Source organism: Filicampus tigris, chromosome 3, assembly GCF_054856515.1.
Source record: "Filicampus tigris isolate MCC_2025a chromosome 3, RoL_Ftig_1.0, whole genome shotgun sequence".
Taxonomy (NCBI): domain Eukaryota; kingdom Metazoa; phylum Chordata; class Actinopteri; order Syngnathiformes; family Syngnathidae; genus Filicampus; species Filicampus tigris.
Genome location: NC_141219.1, coordinates 3,255,722 through 3,275,654, shown reverse-complemented (window position 1 = coordinate 3,275,654; position 19,933 = coordinate 3,255,722). Strand labels below are relative to the sequence as shown.

Below are 19,933 nucleotides of genomic sequence, written 5' to 3'. Positions count from 1 at the left end.
GTCATTAAAAATAATCAAAATAATAAAAAGAAAATAAACACGTATCACAAATCAAATAAAACAGAATGTGCATTACGTATATTTGTAAATCTTAATATCGCTTGACATTTTCTACACTGAGAAAAAAAAAGTTGTGTTGAATTAACTCAATTTTATTTTAGGAGGTGGTTGCACACAATAAAAAAATAATTTGGCTCTAGATCCTTTTTTTAAATGGATGTATAGTCTGTAAAAAATGTGTCAGTCGCCAGATGATTTCATTCGTGCAAACACTTAACAGAATAAAATTGAGTAAATTTAACATGACACTTTTTTTTCAGTGTACCACAAGGAAGTATTGTGCAGTTTCGGCACTAAGTTAGGGTCATTTAATAAGTCATAAAAATGAAAAATGTTCAAATAGCACAAATTCATAATGATATACATTTAATATATCAAACATCAGCAAATTCAAGATTGCTATCAAACGTAATTGCATTCAACTAATATCACAAATGAAAGAAACACAAGTCAGATTTAGTCAGGTTAGTCAACTTGAATATAACTTGATACAATGACAATAGAAATAAGCACGTGCGCAAGAATTTAAGTTCAGTTTAAAAAAAATGAATAAAATTTAGAACAAATACAAATAAAGTGGAAAAAACAAGTTACAGCAGTTCTTTTCAACCTAAATATCATTTCAGTAACGAGGAGGATTTGTGTTTTGTCCACATTTAAATGTCCTCCTTGCACTAGAGTCTTCAGCAAATACAGGCAATTCAATATCTGTTTTTAGAAATAAATAAATGCATGCAGCAAATATAGAAAGATGCAGTAAACATCATCTGAATATTTTTTTCTAATAAAATATAAACGGGAGAGACATGCTTCACAGTATAGATAGTTGTAAATACAATAAATAAGACAATTTTCATCTACATACTGCAGGTTTGTTTATTTGTTTTACGTCTCCCCCTATTTTGTCCATTCAGTGAGCCGATGCAAAAATAATATTACATTTGCCCGGCGCGCAAACGTAATAATTCAGGCGTCGTGATGAAAGACAACATTTATTGCTCTGGCAAGCAATATTTACATCCCCGTGCATCGACCTCTTCCATACGCTGATGAAAAGCACTTCATGCATGTGACTTATAGACTTGCCTCCTTTTGGGGGACTGTGAGTAAAGGAGGTGGGGGCTGTGGTGAGATCACAACACATTTCTCTTGAGTCTCTTATTTAAATCAAGACAAATTCCCCCCCCACACACCCCTCCGCTTCACACACACACCCGCGCACACATTCTTTTATTGCATTTATTTGGAAGCTAACACCTGGCTTAAAGCCGCTGGAATGACCTCCACTCCATATGGGTTTCTATAAATAAAATACATTTTCTTAACAATACTGGTGTGGGGAACCTTTCGGTGTTGATTAAGTCCTCCGACGGGCATTTTAGTTATGGAAACATGCGATGATCAAAAGAAATATTAATCACAGTGTTACATGATTAGCATTTGGATGTTAAACAATTGCCCTGGTGCTACATCTTGATTGAGAGACAAGCGTAGACCGTCGGGAAGGAGCGAAGTTTATCCTCCTCGGTCGTGGTGGAAGAACTTACGGAGAATCTTTGACACATGTACAGGAGCGCTTAGGGTTCATGTTTTGAAAATGAGGGTAAGGTTTGGATAATAGTTTGTGGTATATTTCCCGTCCCATCAAATGTCCAAGGAGACCACTGACAATCATCTGAATCTACAAAGTTGTTTTGAGTGACGATGTTGACTTTACGTTTGACTTGAATTTGGTCCCACTTGAAACATGAAGCATAAAGTTGACATGAGTGGTGATCGTAGTAATTCAGCCACGCAGGCCATGACGTGACGTCATCTTGCATAGACGCCTCCATGAAATCAAATCGAAAAGTGTCGCCTCATTTCCCTAAAATATTTCTACCTCCTCCCATATCACTCCTCTGTCGATATGAGATGATGAAAAGATGAGGCCCCTGCATGCCGGGCTGTATTTCCTTCCGTCAACACTGTACCACGTGACTTTTTTTTTTTTTTTTTTTTTTTTGGTGTTCGTCACTCGACGTCGCGCTGTGCGCATGCGTGTCACATCACGGACGCGTTTCGTTTATATTAAGCGTCGTTTTTGTGATGTGAACATCAAGACATCGGCTTTTACAATACAATACAATACCATTTTATTTATATAGCGCATTTCATAACAGCTAGAGCTGTAACAAAGCACTTTACAAACAATACAATAAATAGAACAATAAAAGGCTGTGATACATGTATTAATAAATATAGACATACATAATATATAAATATGAACAAAATGTAAATAATGAAACCAATAAATTGACATAAAACACTATATACAATTGACACCGGAAAAGAGCCAAAAATTTCAGGTCTGATCAAAAGCCCGAGAAAAGAAATGGAGTGTCTTCAACCGGGTTTTAAAAATGGACAGAGAGGGGCCTTACCTAACAACCAAATTGGAGGTTATTCCAGAGGGAAGGACCAGCAGTTGAAAAGGCTCGTAAACATGGGCTAGTGCATGCTAATGTGTTCAAGTTGGTGTGTGTTTGGCGGGAGTGCTTTGGATGTAAAGTCAATGTTTTTTTTTCTTGAATTCTTTCATTTTTCTGTGAAACGTAAAGGTTCTCCCCTCCCCTGTGATCGGCGTTGACCTGTCTTTCTGGTTCCCTCAGGAGTGTGCTATCATTGGCCGTCACACAATAGTGACATTTTCCTTCAACTAGCAACAATGAGTCACAAAGCACAATAGGCAGAGAAAGAAGCTTGGCTTGATGCAGAGTATTTAAAAAAAAAAAAAAAATGGTGTGCTGTTTTTCCAGCACCCCCATCCTCCTCCCTTTAGTTTTCTTCTTCGTGTCCTTCATGTGCGCGTGTGTGCGCGCGCGCGCCCGCATGCCATTAATACTAATGTATGCACTCGGTGTGACTTTAATTGATTTAGCAGTTCTCGCTCGGCACACTACAGCTTTTTTTTCCCCCCTAATTTGTCACTTTCCCCGACTTCAGCGGCGGCTCGTCTTGACTTCAAAAAGGCGGAGCCGGCTGCGGTGGCGAAATCTCTTCTTCCGCTCTCCCTTCTCGTTCTCCTCGCCTTGACAGCAGCCTTGTTAAGAGCGAAATCTTTCTATATCAAGGAAAAATTAATAAGACTTTCATAATGGTAAACGGGTTCCACTCCAGCCGGAGTGCGTTTGTATACATCAAGATGTAACAAACAGTAATGGTATCGGGGGCCATGTCTTCCTCTTCTCCCATCACCCAGCCTGTCACTCCCTGTTTTCCATCAGATTGGTCACGCCTATAAATACATTTTTTTTCTCTCTATCCTATTACCTTTTTGTGTGTCTGGATGTAAAGGAAGATGTTCCACAAGGTCCGCCATTGACAGATGATCCCTCATCACAGTGTTATTTGGGGTTGTCAGCGGAGGTCAAACCTCGCAATAGTCATCAGATTTGGAATTTTGGGGGGCATTTGCAAATTACAGTGGTATTGACGCACATGTTTAATTAATTCTGTGACCAAAATTTCCTTTTGAATTGAATTGATATGCCATTATTCCTTTCCAGCTCCTGAATCCACCAATTGTTTTTTTTTTGTGTGTGTGTGACATACTTACAGGAAAAATGGCACGGTATGTATGAAAACAAATAATGTTGAGGAATGTGAATAAATAATCTAGTTTTATAAAGTTACTTTATGTTTGACTTGAAGGGGTTTGGCTGGTTTGTTGAGTTTTGATTTGAGTGAGCGTGTGAGTGAGTGTTTGTACCATTCAATAAATGAATTCAATAAATGGCTGAAAGTGAAAGCAACTGCTTTTTTTTTCTGAAGAATACCGGAATTAGTAATAGAAAAAGAAGAAAAAGCCGTTGAAACTTCCGTGTCAACAAAACCTCGCTCCGTCCATTTCTACTTTGAATTTTCGGGTGATTTAGTGTATTTTTTCCTTTTGCGCTGTTTCGTCGAATTAACACTTCCTAATGGAGATACAGACCAGTTCAGTCTTGCGCCCGCCATGTCTTTCGCTCGCCGTCCTTCTACTAGCTTCCGGGAATAACAGAAACGCATATACTGACGTCGCAGACATGCGCAGTAAAGACGATTTGTTCGGAAATTTCGGAATTAATGTTTTTATGCGCGCCAATTGGATTATCGATCAGTGTAAACCACCCCTCTCATTCAGAATACAATCTTGATCGGAACGGTCTTGATCTGAATGGGGTGTGTACATGAAGCATTTGTATTCCGATCAGGCTTTTAATCCGAATAAAGGTGTCAGTGTAAACATAGCCAATCCTTCCTATCGGCAGAACTGGTTTAGAAATGACAGCAACCTGGAAGTCAACATGCGTTGTCCACTATATTAACTTCATTTGTTAGGGAGGCTGTAGAGAAACAATACATGTGTGTCGGGGTGAGGCAGAGTAGGTGGCGTGCGGTGGGGCGGGGGGCGTTGGTCGAGGGGTGGGGGGTCAATGTAAATGTTATTGCACTGTGAGCTCATTTGATCAAAGTCCGGGAAAAGGTTAAGCGAATCCAATCTGGTTTTTGTACGGCAGAGTGGAGACACAAGCCCCAGGACGGAGAATGGATTATCATATTGGCGCTGCTAGAGTAGTGCAGGGGGGAGGGAGGGAGCAGGAGGGGGCGCACGGACGGACAGTTTACCCCTGCCCGTAATGCGTTTAGACAGCAATTGGCCTTAATAACCTTTATTGACTCCAGCGGGTCAGTGCCAAGAATCTAATTATCAAAGTGTATCAATTTCATTGGAGTTTGGAGTTTGCCTGCCTCCAAATAATTATTTTAAGGTCGAGCCGGGGGCAATTAATCCCGTCTCCCATTTATTCGATGGCTTTGTAAAACATTATAAATGTTATGCTTTCTGGTAGGCGTCGCAACATAAATAATTTTAGCAAGCAATCATTGTTTTAGTGTTATTGGAGAGCTCAGGGAAAAGGCAAATGTTAAAAAAATGTTGCAGATGTTTCCTGGCACTCATTTTTCTTCTTTTATTCTTGCCCACTTGTATTGCCAGACAGATTTTTCTCCCGCTCTATTCAAGTGAATGGATTAAAAACATGCCGCAAAAATCAAACGTATTATATGCTATACTTGGGCAATTACTGTCAAATTTGGGGGAATTTTTATATGATAATTCTATGTTGGTTTTTTTTCATTGTTACCCGACTTTTTCCCCCTAGCCATTCACACACATACACAAAAATTAAATAAATGAAAATAAAAATGATGACCTCACAATGGAACAAATTGTGCGTTCTGCAAATAGCACTTCATTTTTTCCTCACATTGATGTATCTCAGCAGTCTCCTTACTTCAAATTAAACATTTTAATAGTAATTTTCATTTAACCTGGTGTTGCGCTGTCTTGGCGGCTCAAGTGCCCCACGCAGCTGTTAATGGCTGATCCAATGGCTCGCTTGCAGTGGACGTAAGGAGGACCTAGAAGAAGAAAAAAAACGACTATCATGCTCGCTTGCTCTTTATTTATTGTTCATACACATTTCCCCACAATAATCATTTTATTTAACACTCACACTCCATCACTGCTTCACTTTGTCCGCAGGGAGCAAACTATGCTATAAATTAAGTTAGCTCCCAGATGAGTTTAACCGGGCACGGCAATTTAGTGGAAGATGCTAGGCTATTCTAGTGACGGTATATACTGTGACGAGACGATGTTGATGTTGTTCACTCTTAGTTGACTTAAAAAGTAGCATGCTGTGAGCTGCACTTGGTGAAAGGCTTGACCGAGTGCATGCGTCTGCAACAAACGTCCATGCGTTGTGGCCGAGCATGTTTGTAGGCAGCGCAAATATGGTTGCAAAATTATTAAGTCTAGTTTAGAGGCATAAATGGTTGTCGACCAGTTTTTTTGTCGTCAAATTAGCATTTTTTTCCCCCAGCCTTACATGCAGCCAATAGTACATTCCTGTTCCGATTATGCAAGAAGAATATTGAACGGAAAAAGCAGGGCCAACTCAAATCAAATAGAGCCAGCAAACAACAAGTTTATTTAACCCAAGGAGCATGACAATGTGAGCAAGAAAAGACCGAAAGGTTGACGCGGATAACAACGGAACAGTGGTGGATGGGTGAAGCAAGGGGAGCGATATGCCAATAAAGACCAAAAACAGAAGACGTTTTTCCCAGATGCAGATGTTTTTTTTCTCCCCTATCCATTCACATCCATCTTTATTGAGCATTATGTTCCTCATTATTTATACAGAATTATTGTGGCATTTGTGGGTTACTGTTTCTAAATTTTTAGATCATGTATAAATATGTTGTAATTATTCGTGTCGCCGGGTAGATTTTCTTTGTATCCGTTCACACACTTGGAACCAATTTTAGTTGCAAGTATCTGTTTATGTCTCATTATGCCGCCATTTATTATCTGTCAGGCTGTTTATTTTAGAATTTATGGTCGGGTACCATCTTACACGTTTTATTATATTCTTGTGGAAAAAAATAACACCCATCCTTGTCATATACGTAATACATTTGTTTACGTATATTTGTATTGTCTTGCAATCAATAAGTGTGCAACCTTGTTTACCCACAGCCCTCCTGCATTGAGATCGTCATTCAGATGTCAAGAAATTACCCCAAGATTTTCGTTATTATTCATTTAAATAGGAAAACACATGGCCAGTGACACGTGTTACAGCAGCCGTTTGCGAATACGAAGGAAAAGCAGCCCGGGAAAGAGAGAAGGGGAGAAAAGTGTCGCGCCGTGAAGGTATTTGCCATTCCCTTTGAAGTCTTCATTCAACAGGGTAAGCTGAATTTTCAGCAGTTGCCTGATAGTGTTCTGCATAAACGCTTAAACCCCTTTGGAGAATTTTCACGGGCAGATATGGCGGTAGCGGCTCCCAGCGAGCGTCTATGTTACCTGGAGCCATTGGGGCCCGGCAGCTTTTGTACCTCAGACGTGTGCGCTTGTTGTGAATGGCAAATGTCACAGTGCCGGTTGTCTCTTGTACAATCGCAGTGAGTTCGAGTTGAACCCCGCCACTCGTTTACGTTCTGTCATGCGCTCTATACATTGTGATTAATGATATGGAAAGACGGAAATCCCTACTGTATTAATAATGCAGTAGAACTAGAAATAAAACGTGGGTAGTTTTTACATCAGCAGCATACTGGCATGTATTTGTAGTCAGTATATTCTGCACGGCGGTGGAGTTGTTAACACGTGTGCCTCGCTGTTGGGAGGTGCCGGTGTCTGATCTCCATATTTTGGCGTCCTCCCATATTCCTAAATCATATAAATTGGGTCAATTGAAGACTCCGATGTCCGAAGATGTGAATGTGGGTTGTTTATTCGTAAGTGCACTGCGATTGGCTGGCAACCAGTTGAGGCTATTGGTCTCCTCTCACCTTGCCCTCAAATCAGTTGGGATAGGCACCAAGGTATTTATAGGGCCCAGTTAATGTACTTTAGTTGAAAAAGCAGCTTTTAATTTGGTGGTAAGGCGTTTATTCAACTGGACCTCATCAAGGCATGGAGTGCGAAAACAAAGTTTCCAACAGGGGTGCCCAAGTCTGGTCCGGAGGAGGGAGACATCGAAAACAAGCTAGTTAGGGGCTGTTGAGAACCGCACTTGGGCAGCGCTGGGATACAAGGATTACATGGAACTTTTTTGTCAGATGAATGCAGTCGGGACTGTTCGGTCTTGACATAGAGTACTCATTTAGGTAGTTTCTGCATACATTGCTGCAAAAAATATGATTGATTTGATTCAGATTGCATTGGGGAATTTTGGCCGTTTTGTAGTGCAGCGCAGAGCCCGATTGCCTCACAGTTTTAGGGTCCAGATCATGGCTTTGGCCTTGCTGTGTGGATTTGACATTTTTTCTCAACACTTTGGTGGCTCCTCTCCTGTGAATGTGAGAATTCATTGTTTTTTAGCGGCTTGACCGGCGACTAGTCCAGGCCAGGGTGCTCCCCCGGCTTCTACCTAAAGTCAGGTGGGATAGCTCAACCGTGACCCTAATGAGGACAAGCGCTATAAAAAATGGATGGAGGGGTAATCCAAGAGTTGCACTGTAATATCAACACACATTTGTCTGTCCAAAGACTGTTTTTTGTTCTTCAAGCGAAGGTGTATTGAACTTCCCACGATTGTTTTGCAGCTGTGGAGGACTGTTTTGGGAATTTGGAGCACATTTGAGCGACATCATCAAGTTTGTGTCAGCGTCGTGGGCTCTGGATTGTGTCGCAGTATGGAAACAACAAGGCTGTAATACATCACTGTCATTCAGCGAAAGAAAATTAGCTCATTTGAAAAGAAATATGATTAACAGGAAAAGCACATTTGCGTCTTTGTACCTGCGTCTGTCTGATCCAATGTGGAGGACAGCTTATCCCCGCGAGTTGGCGGTGGATGTTTATTGACAGCGGTTTGGATCATTTATTTTGTTTGTCTGTGTGACAGTGTTTCTTTTTTTTTTTTTTTTTTGGTACCATATCTGCAGGCATTAAAAAGCGGCTTGTCACGTCTTCTTAGAAAACAAATGAGCACTTTACAGAGCCTGATCTGCCTTATCCTCTTAGCAGCTCGCTCAATCCACCACATTTATTTATTTGCTTACTTATTTACCGGCTTACTCATTTACTTACCTCTGTATGGATTTGACTTGATTTGCTTGCCCACCACCCCACCCCTTGGTTCATACATCGTCCTACCCACTGCCACACTCTCCTTTTCCTCATCCTTGGCCCTGATCAGCAAGATAAGGCTTAAAGAGGAGGAAAGATAACATCCATTAAAGTGGTAAATAGGAATTATGGGGCAGCGCAGATTAATCACCACTTCGCCTTAATCACATTCAACTGCGTTGGCTGCAGGGCAACGGATTGTTCCTCCTGTGTCATACCAATATGTGGGGAAAGGAGAGTTTGTGTTAAACAGTGCTTTGACAGCTGAGAAAAGTTTGACGGTGAAAGAAAGCTAGCCAAATCAAAGCATAGGCAAAAAAAACAAACTATTTTTCTTTGTAGTGTTAGAGTTTGTTTTATTTACTCAGAATTCATCTTAGGTCCCAGATGCCGGTCAGTAGTCCTCCAACACGTTAAATCACTCAAAAATATAGTTGAAAAAAATGCAGCCAGTCAATAATACTTTTAAAACAAGATTATTGGCAGAATGTTTCTTTTTTTAAAAAAAAACAAATCAACAAACGTAAAAACCTGAATAAGACCCCTGGGTTACCCATTTTTTAAACCGAATATTGTGTCATGTAAACAGAATCGGGTTACCTCCTTCAAATGAGGCATGAGTTTGTGTTCTGCACATGGGCAGTCTGCAGAAGGTACCCTGCCAAAATACCTGTCGACAGGTGTACAAGTTTCATTAAGATTTGCAGAATTTTTTGGATTGTAGTGATTTCCTTAGAAGTTGGTGCAACAAATTAATAGATTACTGTTCCCATCATTTACATGTCTATTACATATAGCTAGTTTTGTATAACAATGAAGGAAAAAAAGACGTTGACGAGCGTTTTGGAACGTATCTTTCTTACACGGCCTACAGACATTCAACTGGGTTGTGTTGATAGTTCAATAAATCTTTGTTATGATTAGGATGCCCTGGAAAAAACCCACAGCAACCACATGACTTCACAACAACGTTCAATGCCACACGCCACAAAGGACCTCTTGAAACGTATAATTGGATTATGGAGTCATACACTCCATAAAATGGCGTCCGCTCTAATCTGGCAAAAGGGGTTAGTGACACTGGCAGTTTTTATATGTAACGCTGGATGTTCAACATGCTTTATACAGTGTAGGATCCTAAAATAACTCAGTCCTGGAATACTAGAGTTGATACAATCTGATTTCATCAAGGGGATTAAATGGGAAATCCGGGAGAATGCACTTTAGACTTGAGTTAGGCCGTGTAACTAATTATTGTGAGGAATGGAGGATCTAATTAGATTTGACTTTAGTTTGAAAGGAAGAGAGAATCAATTTCAGGCTACTTTTCATGACATTTGCGATTGCTTATGACATAGAGTTTAACCTTTGAACAAAGCCCGTGAACGAGGTTGCACTCGACTTCGGAAGATGGGAAAACACTGCTAGTATTAAATGAGTGGAATATCACGCAAAGCATGCCGCGTGTCTCTGCACTTAATTAGAAAGGGGCATTCAGGAGTTTCTCACTACACCTGATTCATTATGCCTGTTGGATGTGATCGCTCCCCACCCAACGAGGATGATGAGAGCTGCTTAAGGGTGTTTATGAGACTGTTAGGCAGCAGTGGATGCCGCCCCGCAGCTCTCGCCCAAATAAAAGAGCCATTTATTACATCTAACATGACCCTCTCATTATGCACAAATAGGAATTAATGAGCGCTATATCGGGCACTCCCGGTGGAGCCAAAGCAGGCTCGCTTTAAGGACCAGCGTTAATTACAACGTCCTACATATTGCCCGTTTTATACCGCGCCGTCGGATCTTTATCTGCAAGAGGATGCACAGGACGATGCAAGCAGTTCACTAACTGGAGGGATGTTGAACGTTTGCTGTGTGTTATTTGTGATTGAAACTGAAAGATTATGGATTTCATTTTAAGATACAATCATATCTGAAGGCACCCGCAAAGGCACAAAAAACACGGAATTCACCATTTCAGCCTCATCAATTTCCAAGACAATGTCATAATCCATCAAAGATTACGTCGACAAGGCTCCAGTCAAAGTATTCCAGTAAAACAGTTAGTCCACACCAACCCTTGCATCCATAAAGCCACGTTAGTTACTGATGCAACCGTTACAAATTTCCATCAGATACGCATATTCTCGACATAAATTTGATCGTACATTGAGTTAGCTTGTGTATTTTGTAAGAATCCAGTGGAACTCTCAAAGGCTGAATAAAATTCCTTCTGGGGCCCTGGTCAACCACCCATTCCTTCGCGATGCCTGTTTTTCATGTACATTTTCATGAAATTATACAACCTAGTGACATTCAAATTTCGAGGTTCCAATGTAGATTTTTTTCTGACAAAATTCTTCTTTTTTTGGACTTACTTTCATTTCATGTCAGACCGACTTTCATTTCATGTCAGACCGATGATCCACATACAGGCGGTCCGGGGTTTATGACAGTCCCATTGTATAACGTTCTCCGTGCTACCAATGGCACACAATAAAGTAGTTTGCGCACTTTGCAAACTAAGTACTGTTTGTACTTCCTGTTTTTCATTTGATGCTTTCATATTCATGGTCACTCTTCAAATAATCATGACGTTTACTGCTGTGTTAGCGTAGGTGAGTGATAGCCTATGGCACATTTCGACTTAAACATAATTTGCGTTACATTGCGGGAACTCTGCTGTAAACCGGGGACCCCCTTGGATTTTAGCCAACGGTTAAAAAAATAGTGTGTGTATATATGCTACAGACATCTCGTATTCAATCAAACTTGTCTCCAAAACACGATCAATCACAAATGAAGAGCATTGCCGCTTTTTTCTTATTGGTTTAGCATTTCCGCAAGCTTAGGACATATGTATCACTCTGACCTAACCACTCCAAAGTACAGAATGCTTGGCCTTGGTCCCAGTTAGCAAAAAGCTTTTTACTGGCAAGAGGGTGAGGTGCTGATCCCAATCTGCTATCCAGCAAGAATCTGGACAAGGCTTTTCATACACTAAAAGAGAGAAAGAGGCCTTTAAAAGCAGCAGAAGGGGCTTGAGTGTCTTGCTCGTTGCAAAACATCTCTGCCCAGCTCGGCCCGCATTGTCCTGCATTCACCTCTCAAAAGTGTCCCCGTGATGGATGGATGTTCCATGCTAGTACGGCCAATGAGGAGTGTGCAAGCGTTTGTAGCCGCTTCCTGACTCTGAAAAGAAGTAGGTGGTTTAGCCATTAGGGCCAACTGGATCCACACCCCTTTTATTATGGGAGTCGGAACAAAAAAGCCTCGCAAGAAATAGGCTGGTGAATTTTTATGGGATTTTTGTGGGCCCCCAGTGGGACGACGGCCCAGCAACAGATTTGCCTTTTCTTCTCTTGTGCCCCCAAAAAGGATTGCTACAAAAGCCCGGGAGTTCTGCTCCATTTGATCCCGTGGAAAGCATATGTCCATTCCAACGGGCTTGTATTCTGGACACAAGATGGACTGCCTTTGGGGCCATAGAAAGCCTCTCTGCCCACTTGACTGTGTTACAATGCCTTCAAACAAAATCACTTGTCAGGACTCTTCCCTTTTTGGGAGTGTCTTCATCCCCCCCCCCCCACCCCACCCAACCACCCATCCAGCCCCTTTTCACTTCAAACATGTTACTCTGATGTCGCAGACACATTTTTCTAATGTTTTACACTCCATATAACCTGCTGTGTGTGGTGAAACCTATTTTTTTTCTCCCAGTGACATAATTGATAGGCCCAGCAACATTGCATGGGTGAGTTCAGCACAAAGGCCTTATGTCACAGACATCTCAACAAATTACGACATATACACAAGTTTGAGGTAGCGTGCATTTTTATTGAGCATGATTTCGTTCTTTTACTAAACACCCAATGAAAGAATGAATTAATTGGTATTTAAGTGATGACAATCCAACTCCAACAACTCGGATCTGCTCAGGAAAAATGACTGAATATACAAATGTCTATTTTTCAACCGTGCTTGAGCCAATAAATTCATGAATGTGCTAATGAATGTACTGGATAAAATAAAAAACATACTGAATGAATCAGTCAGAATGTGACACACTATCAAATAAACAACAATATAGTAAAATCACACCAATTTTTTTCTGAATTTACTCCCTGATCAGGAGACAATTTTTATTAGCGAGGAGACCAAGGGCAGCAAGAAAATGGGCCGTTCTACTAAAATGGAGACTGAAGCATACGACTGCAACATCCAGTGCTAGGGCATAGGATGGGCTAACGTTAGCATCTGTGTTTATTTTTGTCCTTTGTAATCGTTTATCTTCAAATGCTGAAAGTGGGACGCAGTAGCAAAGTGGAGACTGTCTCAGGGGTGTCAGAGTCGTGTTTATCATTGCCCACATTGTAGTTACGTTTTTCCTCAGAGGGACTTTATGACTGCGAAATAATATAAATGTTTAATCACCTCCTTCTATAATTACATTTACACAACAAATTCCCAAATCTACTATTGTTTAATTTACAGTAAAAAAAATGGGTTTGGTAACCAGACAATGCTTGCAGCATGTCAACGTTATTGTGTATTACATATCGTCGCTGTCCTGTGAAAAATACTTATCTCCATTTTTTTCCATTTTCTTATTTTTACATGAATGGTGTTTCCGCGTTACAGAGAGCGCATTAATGTCAAAATTAAAAAAGTTTCCAAAATTGGAGATAAGTGTTTTTCGCAGGACAGCGACGATATGACAATTTGTGTATTTTGGTTGATTTTAGCACGAGTCATGGCTGTTTATACATGTGATTTCCTTTTGCGGGCCACGTAAAACGATGCGTCGTGCCAGATCTCGTCCCCGAGCCTTTAGTTTGACACAGGCTCTGTAGGGTGTATTACCGAGGCCGTCTCGTCCATGGGACGGAATCCCCATCTCTGCTAACAAGCTATGCTAATATTAACGTTTTCATCGTTGTCATTTCTCACTGTATATCGAAAGTCCTTCCAGTAATCTGGCGATTTTATTCTAACAGAGATTGCTGCAGTCGTCCTGTTTTCTTTCTGTCCTCAAATTGGAGACTCTAGGTTAATATTGCATTATCTAGAGCAGGGTGTCAAACTCACTTTTGCCTGTATTTAGCAACCAGCAGTGTTTTGCATTACCCGTAAGGTATCTGCTGGATATTTTTGTATCCCCAGCTGGCCAGGAACGAGAAATCATATCTAACCGTACCTAGTAGCACTGCCTTTTTTTTTTTCTCTCTCAATGGGAAAACATTAATACGAGTTGAAATACGAACCTTCTAAAATCATATGGCAGCAAGCAAATGGTAAGACAACAACCAAATGTGCACACACACAACAGCTTCTTAATGTCACCAGAGTAGTCAATGTGTTTGGCCATTTCTTTCTTTCTGGGCTTAATATCATTTTGCCACCAGTGGAGAGTTTGCCCTCAGGAGGAAAGTAACTCAACAGTGGCGTGCCACCAACACACAGATCACTCGTCCGGACGACGACTCGGCCTGACAGGATCACAGGTTGCCAGTTGTTTATGTTTGTGAGCCGAAGCTTTTCCATTTCCCCCCCAGCGAGGTACCTGATGCCTTTTTCCCCCTGCGGTCAAAGCAATATTGGTCTCTTGTATTAGACAGCACAGACAGATTGAGACAGGGAAGAGGTTGCCAAACTTGCACTTGGCTCGGCTCTGTAAAATCAAAGATTGCAGCCGAGCTTGTCAAATATATCAGTCGACAGTTTTGTAAAATGTAGTTCAAACATGAAGGTTTGGTGTTGCAATATTGAGCCAAAATCATCCCATCATTTGCATCTCTGATTGAGCCCAGCATTTCTTCTCATCAGTTTTGATCAGCAGTTGTTTTCAATGGGTATTCACACAAATTGCGTGTTTATTGTAAATGTGATGTCACAGGTGGTAACAACCAAACCACATATGTGAGGAGGCACTACAATAACGAGTAAACACCAGTCGTAACCCAAAACTTTAAGGCTTCAAAGTGCACTTGTGAGAGTGTTTAGCTTTTAGTGTTTAACTTTTTCTTTTGGATGCGAGATTCCAGTCCATGTCTACGTTTTGCTGTTAGTTGGTCAGTAGCGATAATCAGTTAAACAGTTCTCTGTGTTCCCCAAAATTCTACTGTTAGTCAGTTAAAGCATTTCATAGGCGACTGTCCCAGAAATTTATTTATATATATATATATATATATATATATATATATATATATATATATATATATATATATATATATATATGTATATATATATATATATTTTTTTTAAATCTTGCTGTTTTGAAAACTATTTTCAATTGACACACTGCACCGAATTTTACCTTTTGATACTTCTAGGCTGATTAAATTCAAATGAAGGCAAAGACAGAGTCTTGTTGGTGTTGACATCCAGTCCTGGCTCGGGGTAACTTTGTGCACGTTTACATACCCTTCTTAGATATTTTATGCCTGTCGATTGGGCTACCCGGGTTCCATTTGCCCTCTGATTCACCTGACGATGTGTCCGGGGTCGAACGGACTTGTGTGGTCAGCTTTTGGTTGGAGGGTGTGGAGGCTTGAGGACAGCTACTGCCATCAGGGTGTAAACAGACAGAAGGAGGGTGTGACTTTAGACGAGGCAGGAAGAAAGACAAATTAATGTTGTCTGCTGCATGCTGACGGATACCAGGCTTGACCAACAAACAAACAGTGGTCTGGCTGAATGGCCTTGGGATCAGCCTGTGGGTAAAACCGAGGTTGTCTCTCAACGCCATGGTCCTTAATCTGGCAAAACACTAATTCGTCTTTGATATCAGAGCCACGCTTAAAGAATCGTTGGTCGTACATCAAATGTCGGACTTGTGGTAACTTTATGTGGGCGGCATCCATCGTCACTCACGTTTGGTGCAAATGTTGTGGATCCAATTCTGTGGTGTACCAACATATATATAGTAATATATACAGTAGAAAACATGTCAACTTAGTCAGATGGAGCAACGACAACTTAACCTAAATTTTGGCAACAAAGGCCCGATTGGATCATAGTTTAAAAAATGAGAGTCAGCACCACTATTTTCCTCCAGTCATCTTAGAAAATTTTGTTGCATATTCTCCAAAAATGTGGTACAATTCTGACGAATATTTAAAGTCGGAGAAACAATCAGTCAAATGCTGTAAAATAGTGGAGAAGTTCTCAAAACATGTTGTGTGTGTTAAACATGCACATTGTGCACCAAATATTCACGTTTCGAGACGTTCTTGCCATCTCTGCTGGCAGATTTTTTTTCCAGAATTTTTTATTGTCAAATTCATTAAAAAAAATGTTCGAAATATTCTGGTTCTCAAAAATGTGAATAAGTGTTCTAAAAACGTGGACGAGTTCTCAAAGAAATGTGAGAATTCCCCCCAAATAGTTTAAATCATCGATTGGAGAATTTCCCAGCTGGCAGAATTATGTTTCTCCTCAAAAATGGTGACATATATACCAAATAATTTCAACAAATGCTCTAAAAATGTAGACACATTGTCGAGAAATGTAGGGAAATTCTCCCAAAGAATTTAGACAAATTTATAACAGGTATCCCGTTTAGTTGAAAGAAAGGCCTTTAGCAACTGTAATTGATTTTACTTTCTTTCAGTTCCTACCCCTTCTGTCTAAATGACAATACATCTTAAAGAAAGGAAGTCAACCCATTTATAGTTTTTTCAAGAATATGTTCTATGCAAGCCCACTAGTTATATTGCGTTTGTGGAATAAGAGCTAATCCACCCGTTTTTAGCCATCTCTGGGGCCAGCCATTTTGTCACTTTTGTCGACTGGAAATGACATCACAACTGCTCGGGGCTCAGGTAACGACCAATCACGGCTGACCTGTTTTCTGAAGCTGAGACAAAAATGCCCGCCCCCTGAGATGGCTAAAGACGTGTGGATTTTGCGGCTTAACTCATATTCCATCAACACAATATTAATCAGAATGCCGTGTTTCAACTAGTGGGCCTGCTGGGAACATATTCTTGAAAAAAAAATGTCTTCGGTTTGATTTCCCCTTTAAGTCTGCGCTGTAGGGCCCCGATAGCAACTTTCCTAACCTGTCACCCATGTTTTGATCCAAAGTTACAGTCTCCATAGGTAGAGTCACTAGCATTGTTTTCATCCGGTCACTCTAATATTTGGTGTCTCCTCTAAGTCAAATATAATCACTCAGGGAGACACTTTTTTTCTTTTTTTTTTTGACACCTGTCTTGGAAAGGATGTAAGTGCATTACGCCGTCTGCGAATCACACTGCTCTACTTTGGAAACACACACAGAGACAATCAAACCTTTCTTCTGTGGGAATTAAGACAGACAGGTAGATTGTCACCAAAAAAGGCAAAGAAGAAGAAATAGTGTGTCCCCCCCTTCCATTGTGGGTGGGTTTTTTTCCCTTTTTTTCTTAAGTTGGCTAAGAAGACTCATGAGGCGGTTGACTGTTAATGGGAAGAAATGAATACACTTGACTGGTGGATATGACAGGAAGAGAGTGCTCTTAACAAGGCGTCACAGTCAGTCAGAGTTACAGATCCATCACTTTCCGAGAAGGCCCCCGACATTTTTCAGGATATTCAAAGAGCTCGAAGAGTCTGTGAAGGAGAGAAGAAGAAATGAAGAAGGAGGGGTGGGTGGAAGAGAGGATTTGACTGTGGCTGACAGCGCCGCATTTAATTTGGACTGCCAGATCCTTTTTCATTTGACTCCCTCTCAACCGGCTTAAAAGCGGCAGAGGACTTCTGCAGGCGAAGGTTTGCCAGGATGCCTCCGATTAGTGCTGATGTGCCACGTCACACTTTTAAGCCAGCCTGTAATTCATGTTCAACAGGGGGATACTCGTACATTACACTGCGCTGTGCGAAGCCGTGATTAATTGACTCACGCGCTAATATTGGATGTAATTTACCCGTCCTCTGATGTGAAACTGACTGAAATGCCAGACTTGCGGTGTGACGCCATCCTGCGGGCGCCACACGTTGTGGATAGCTGCAACCGCTTGAAAACTTTAAAAACTGTTGCTATCATGCAAACTTATTACCGATTTTATTTTTCATTTAATTTTATGTACAATTAGTTTTTCATTGATGTATTTATGGTTTTATTATTAAGCGCCATTGGAAGGTGCTGTATAAATCAATTTTTTTGAAATTACAAACATTCGTATACAACCTCAAAAAACACCACTCCTACAGTCAAAAATAAAAACTAAACTATACACACACACACACAACAAACAATCAGCATTACAAAAACACACAAACATATCAGCGCAACAAAATTGAAGTTTACAAATGTCTCATCAATTTGATCAATAAAGATCAGTCCAGGGTAGACCTAACTTTTATTGAGAATCTCCCCATCTTCTATAATTTTAAATGTCTTTTTTTTTCCTCATATAACTTTTAAAATCAGAGAAAACCTATTAGTAGCTTTAAAATTGTTTTCTAATGGTGTTACTACGTTTACAAAACTGCAGTTTGGAATGTCCCCAAACATTACAGAAGCTACTATATCTCGTTTTCGACATACAGTAAATCCATTTCTCTCCAAAAGTTGGACACAATGAAACAACATTTGGAGAGTTTCTCAAAATATATGGCAATATATTTTTTAAAATGTTGAACATAGTCTAATGTGTCAAATTCTCCCACAAAATATTGACACAAAAAAAAAAGTGACTTTTTTTTTTATCTTGAAAATGTGCATAAATTAACATGTTTTTTTTGGACACTACACTCATCCAAGTATGCCTGACATGACTTTCCTTTGTCTATACAGGCATAAAAAAAGAGCCTTCCCCAAACAGTACCCCAAAGGTGGTAAGCAAACATTTGTCCAAAATGTTCAAAGGTCTGCCATTTGTGGTCTTTGCCTCTCAGACGATGCTGTTCTTGGCTAACGTGGAGGAGGAAGGACAAGTGGGCGAGAGCAGGAGAGACATGGCAGAGACGCTCCTGTCTGCATTGATTGACAGACACCAGCAGAGGCAGACGTGGAGAGACAGGTAACACACACGCCATACGAACAATGAACACAGTTACACAGTCTCGTGGGGATAATCATCCTTATTTATGACAAAGTTGCAGCAATGTTAATGTTACCAGGTTGAAAGCCCAAGTTTTGAGAAAAAAAAAATCTTTCAAATGTCCATAGCAACCATGACCTTAGGAAATCGAGATTGACCTAAAACTTTCAGTGATTGTTGAAAGACCGCTGGAAATAAATCGCAATATCAGGCAATGACGTCTTCCGATATTTTAATAACCCTTTTAAAAGCTGAGGACGTTTGACCTCATAACACATGAAATCAGCCAAAAATGTTGATTCAGCCTGAAACTCGGAAGATCCCATTAAGCCCGTATCTCACTGAGCGGCACAGGTTTGCGAGTGCGTGCACACGCAGCGTCTTTTATTTCATAAGCAACAAATCTGCACTTGATAGATACTGTACAGTATTTACAAGTCAGTCCAAATATGCGCTGCACGCATTGTGGGGCGGGGGGAGACGGGTTTTGGAATGACCAATCTCAATCATCTTTTCACCTGCAAGTTTAGCAGTGCTCCAATTTGATTTTAATTTCATCCCACTTAAAACAACATAAAGCAGGGAACTGGGTGGTGGTAGTTATAACCCTGCCATGTATCCAGGCGGTTCGTTTGCGACGTGTCATAGCAATGACGTATGTGGTATGTTATATGTAGTACACGTCACATGAAATGATGACATTGAGGAGTGTTCACCTTTAAATGAAAAGGAGAAATACACTCGTTTCCCAAAGCTATCCTGGAACCGACGATAATCTATATTTGGATTAGAAACACTCGCCGGTGTCCAGATGCCACGATGACATTTGCTTATGTTATAAGGTAACCTACTGTCGTCCTTAACTCGAAACAAACCGTTGTGACATCTGGACTCTTCAGCAAGAGTGGGTCAACCAATGAGGCCAAAATCTTGACCAACCTTTAATACATATATGATGATCCTAGCAGTCCACTTTAAACGGGAATAATGTATATGGTGAAATGACGAAGATTGTGCACACGTTTGGTGTTTTGCTTGCGCTCCTTGGGCCTGGCACCTATCAGCGCTCACGCAGCGACACGTGTGTCCTGGATAAGTCGGTTCACTTCCTTCCCTCGAGATAAGAATGCAGAGAGCACCACGCTGGTCATTGCTTCAGATAAAGAATGGCCACACT

General features: G+C 40.7%; 1 protein-coding gene across 2 annotated transcripts in view; it reads left to right on the top strand.

Annotated features, from left to right (window-relative positions):
* fto (FTO alpha-ketoglutarate dependent dioxygenase) overlaps positions 1 to 19,933 on the top strand; it is a 217,817-nt gene that overhangs the window by 111,948 nt on the left and 85,936 nt on the right. For both annotated transcript variants that reach the window (XM_086026117.1, XM_086026118.1), the window contains exon 8: positions 18,611 to 18,735. In XM_086026117.1, the coding sequence (XP_085882243.1) occupies positions 18,611 to 18,735 (125 nt within the window). The remainder of the gene's footprint in view (positions 1 to 18,610; positions 18,736 to 19,933) is intronic.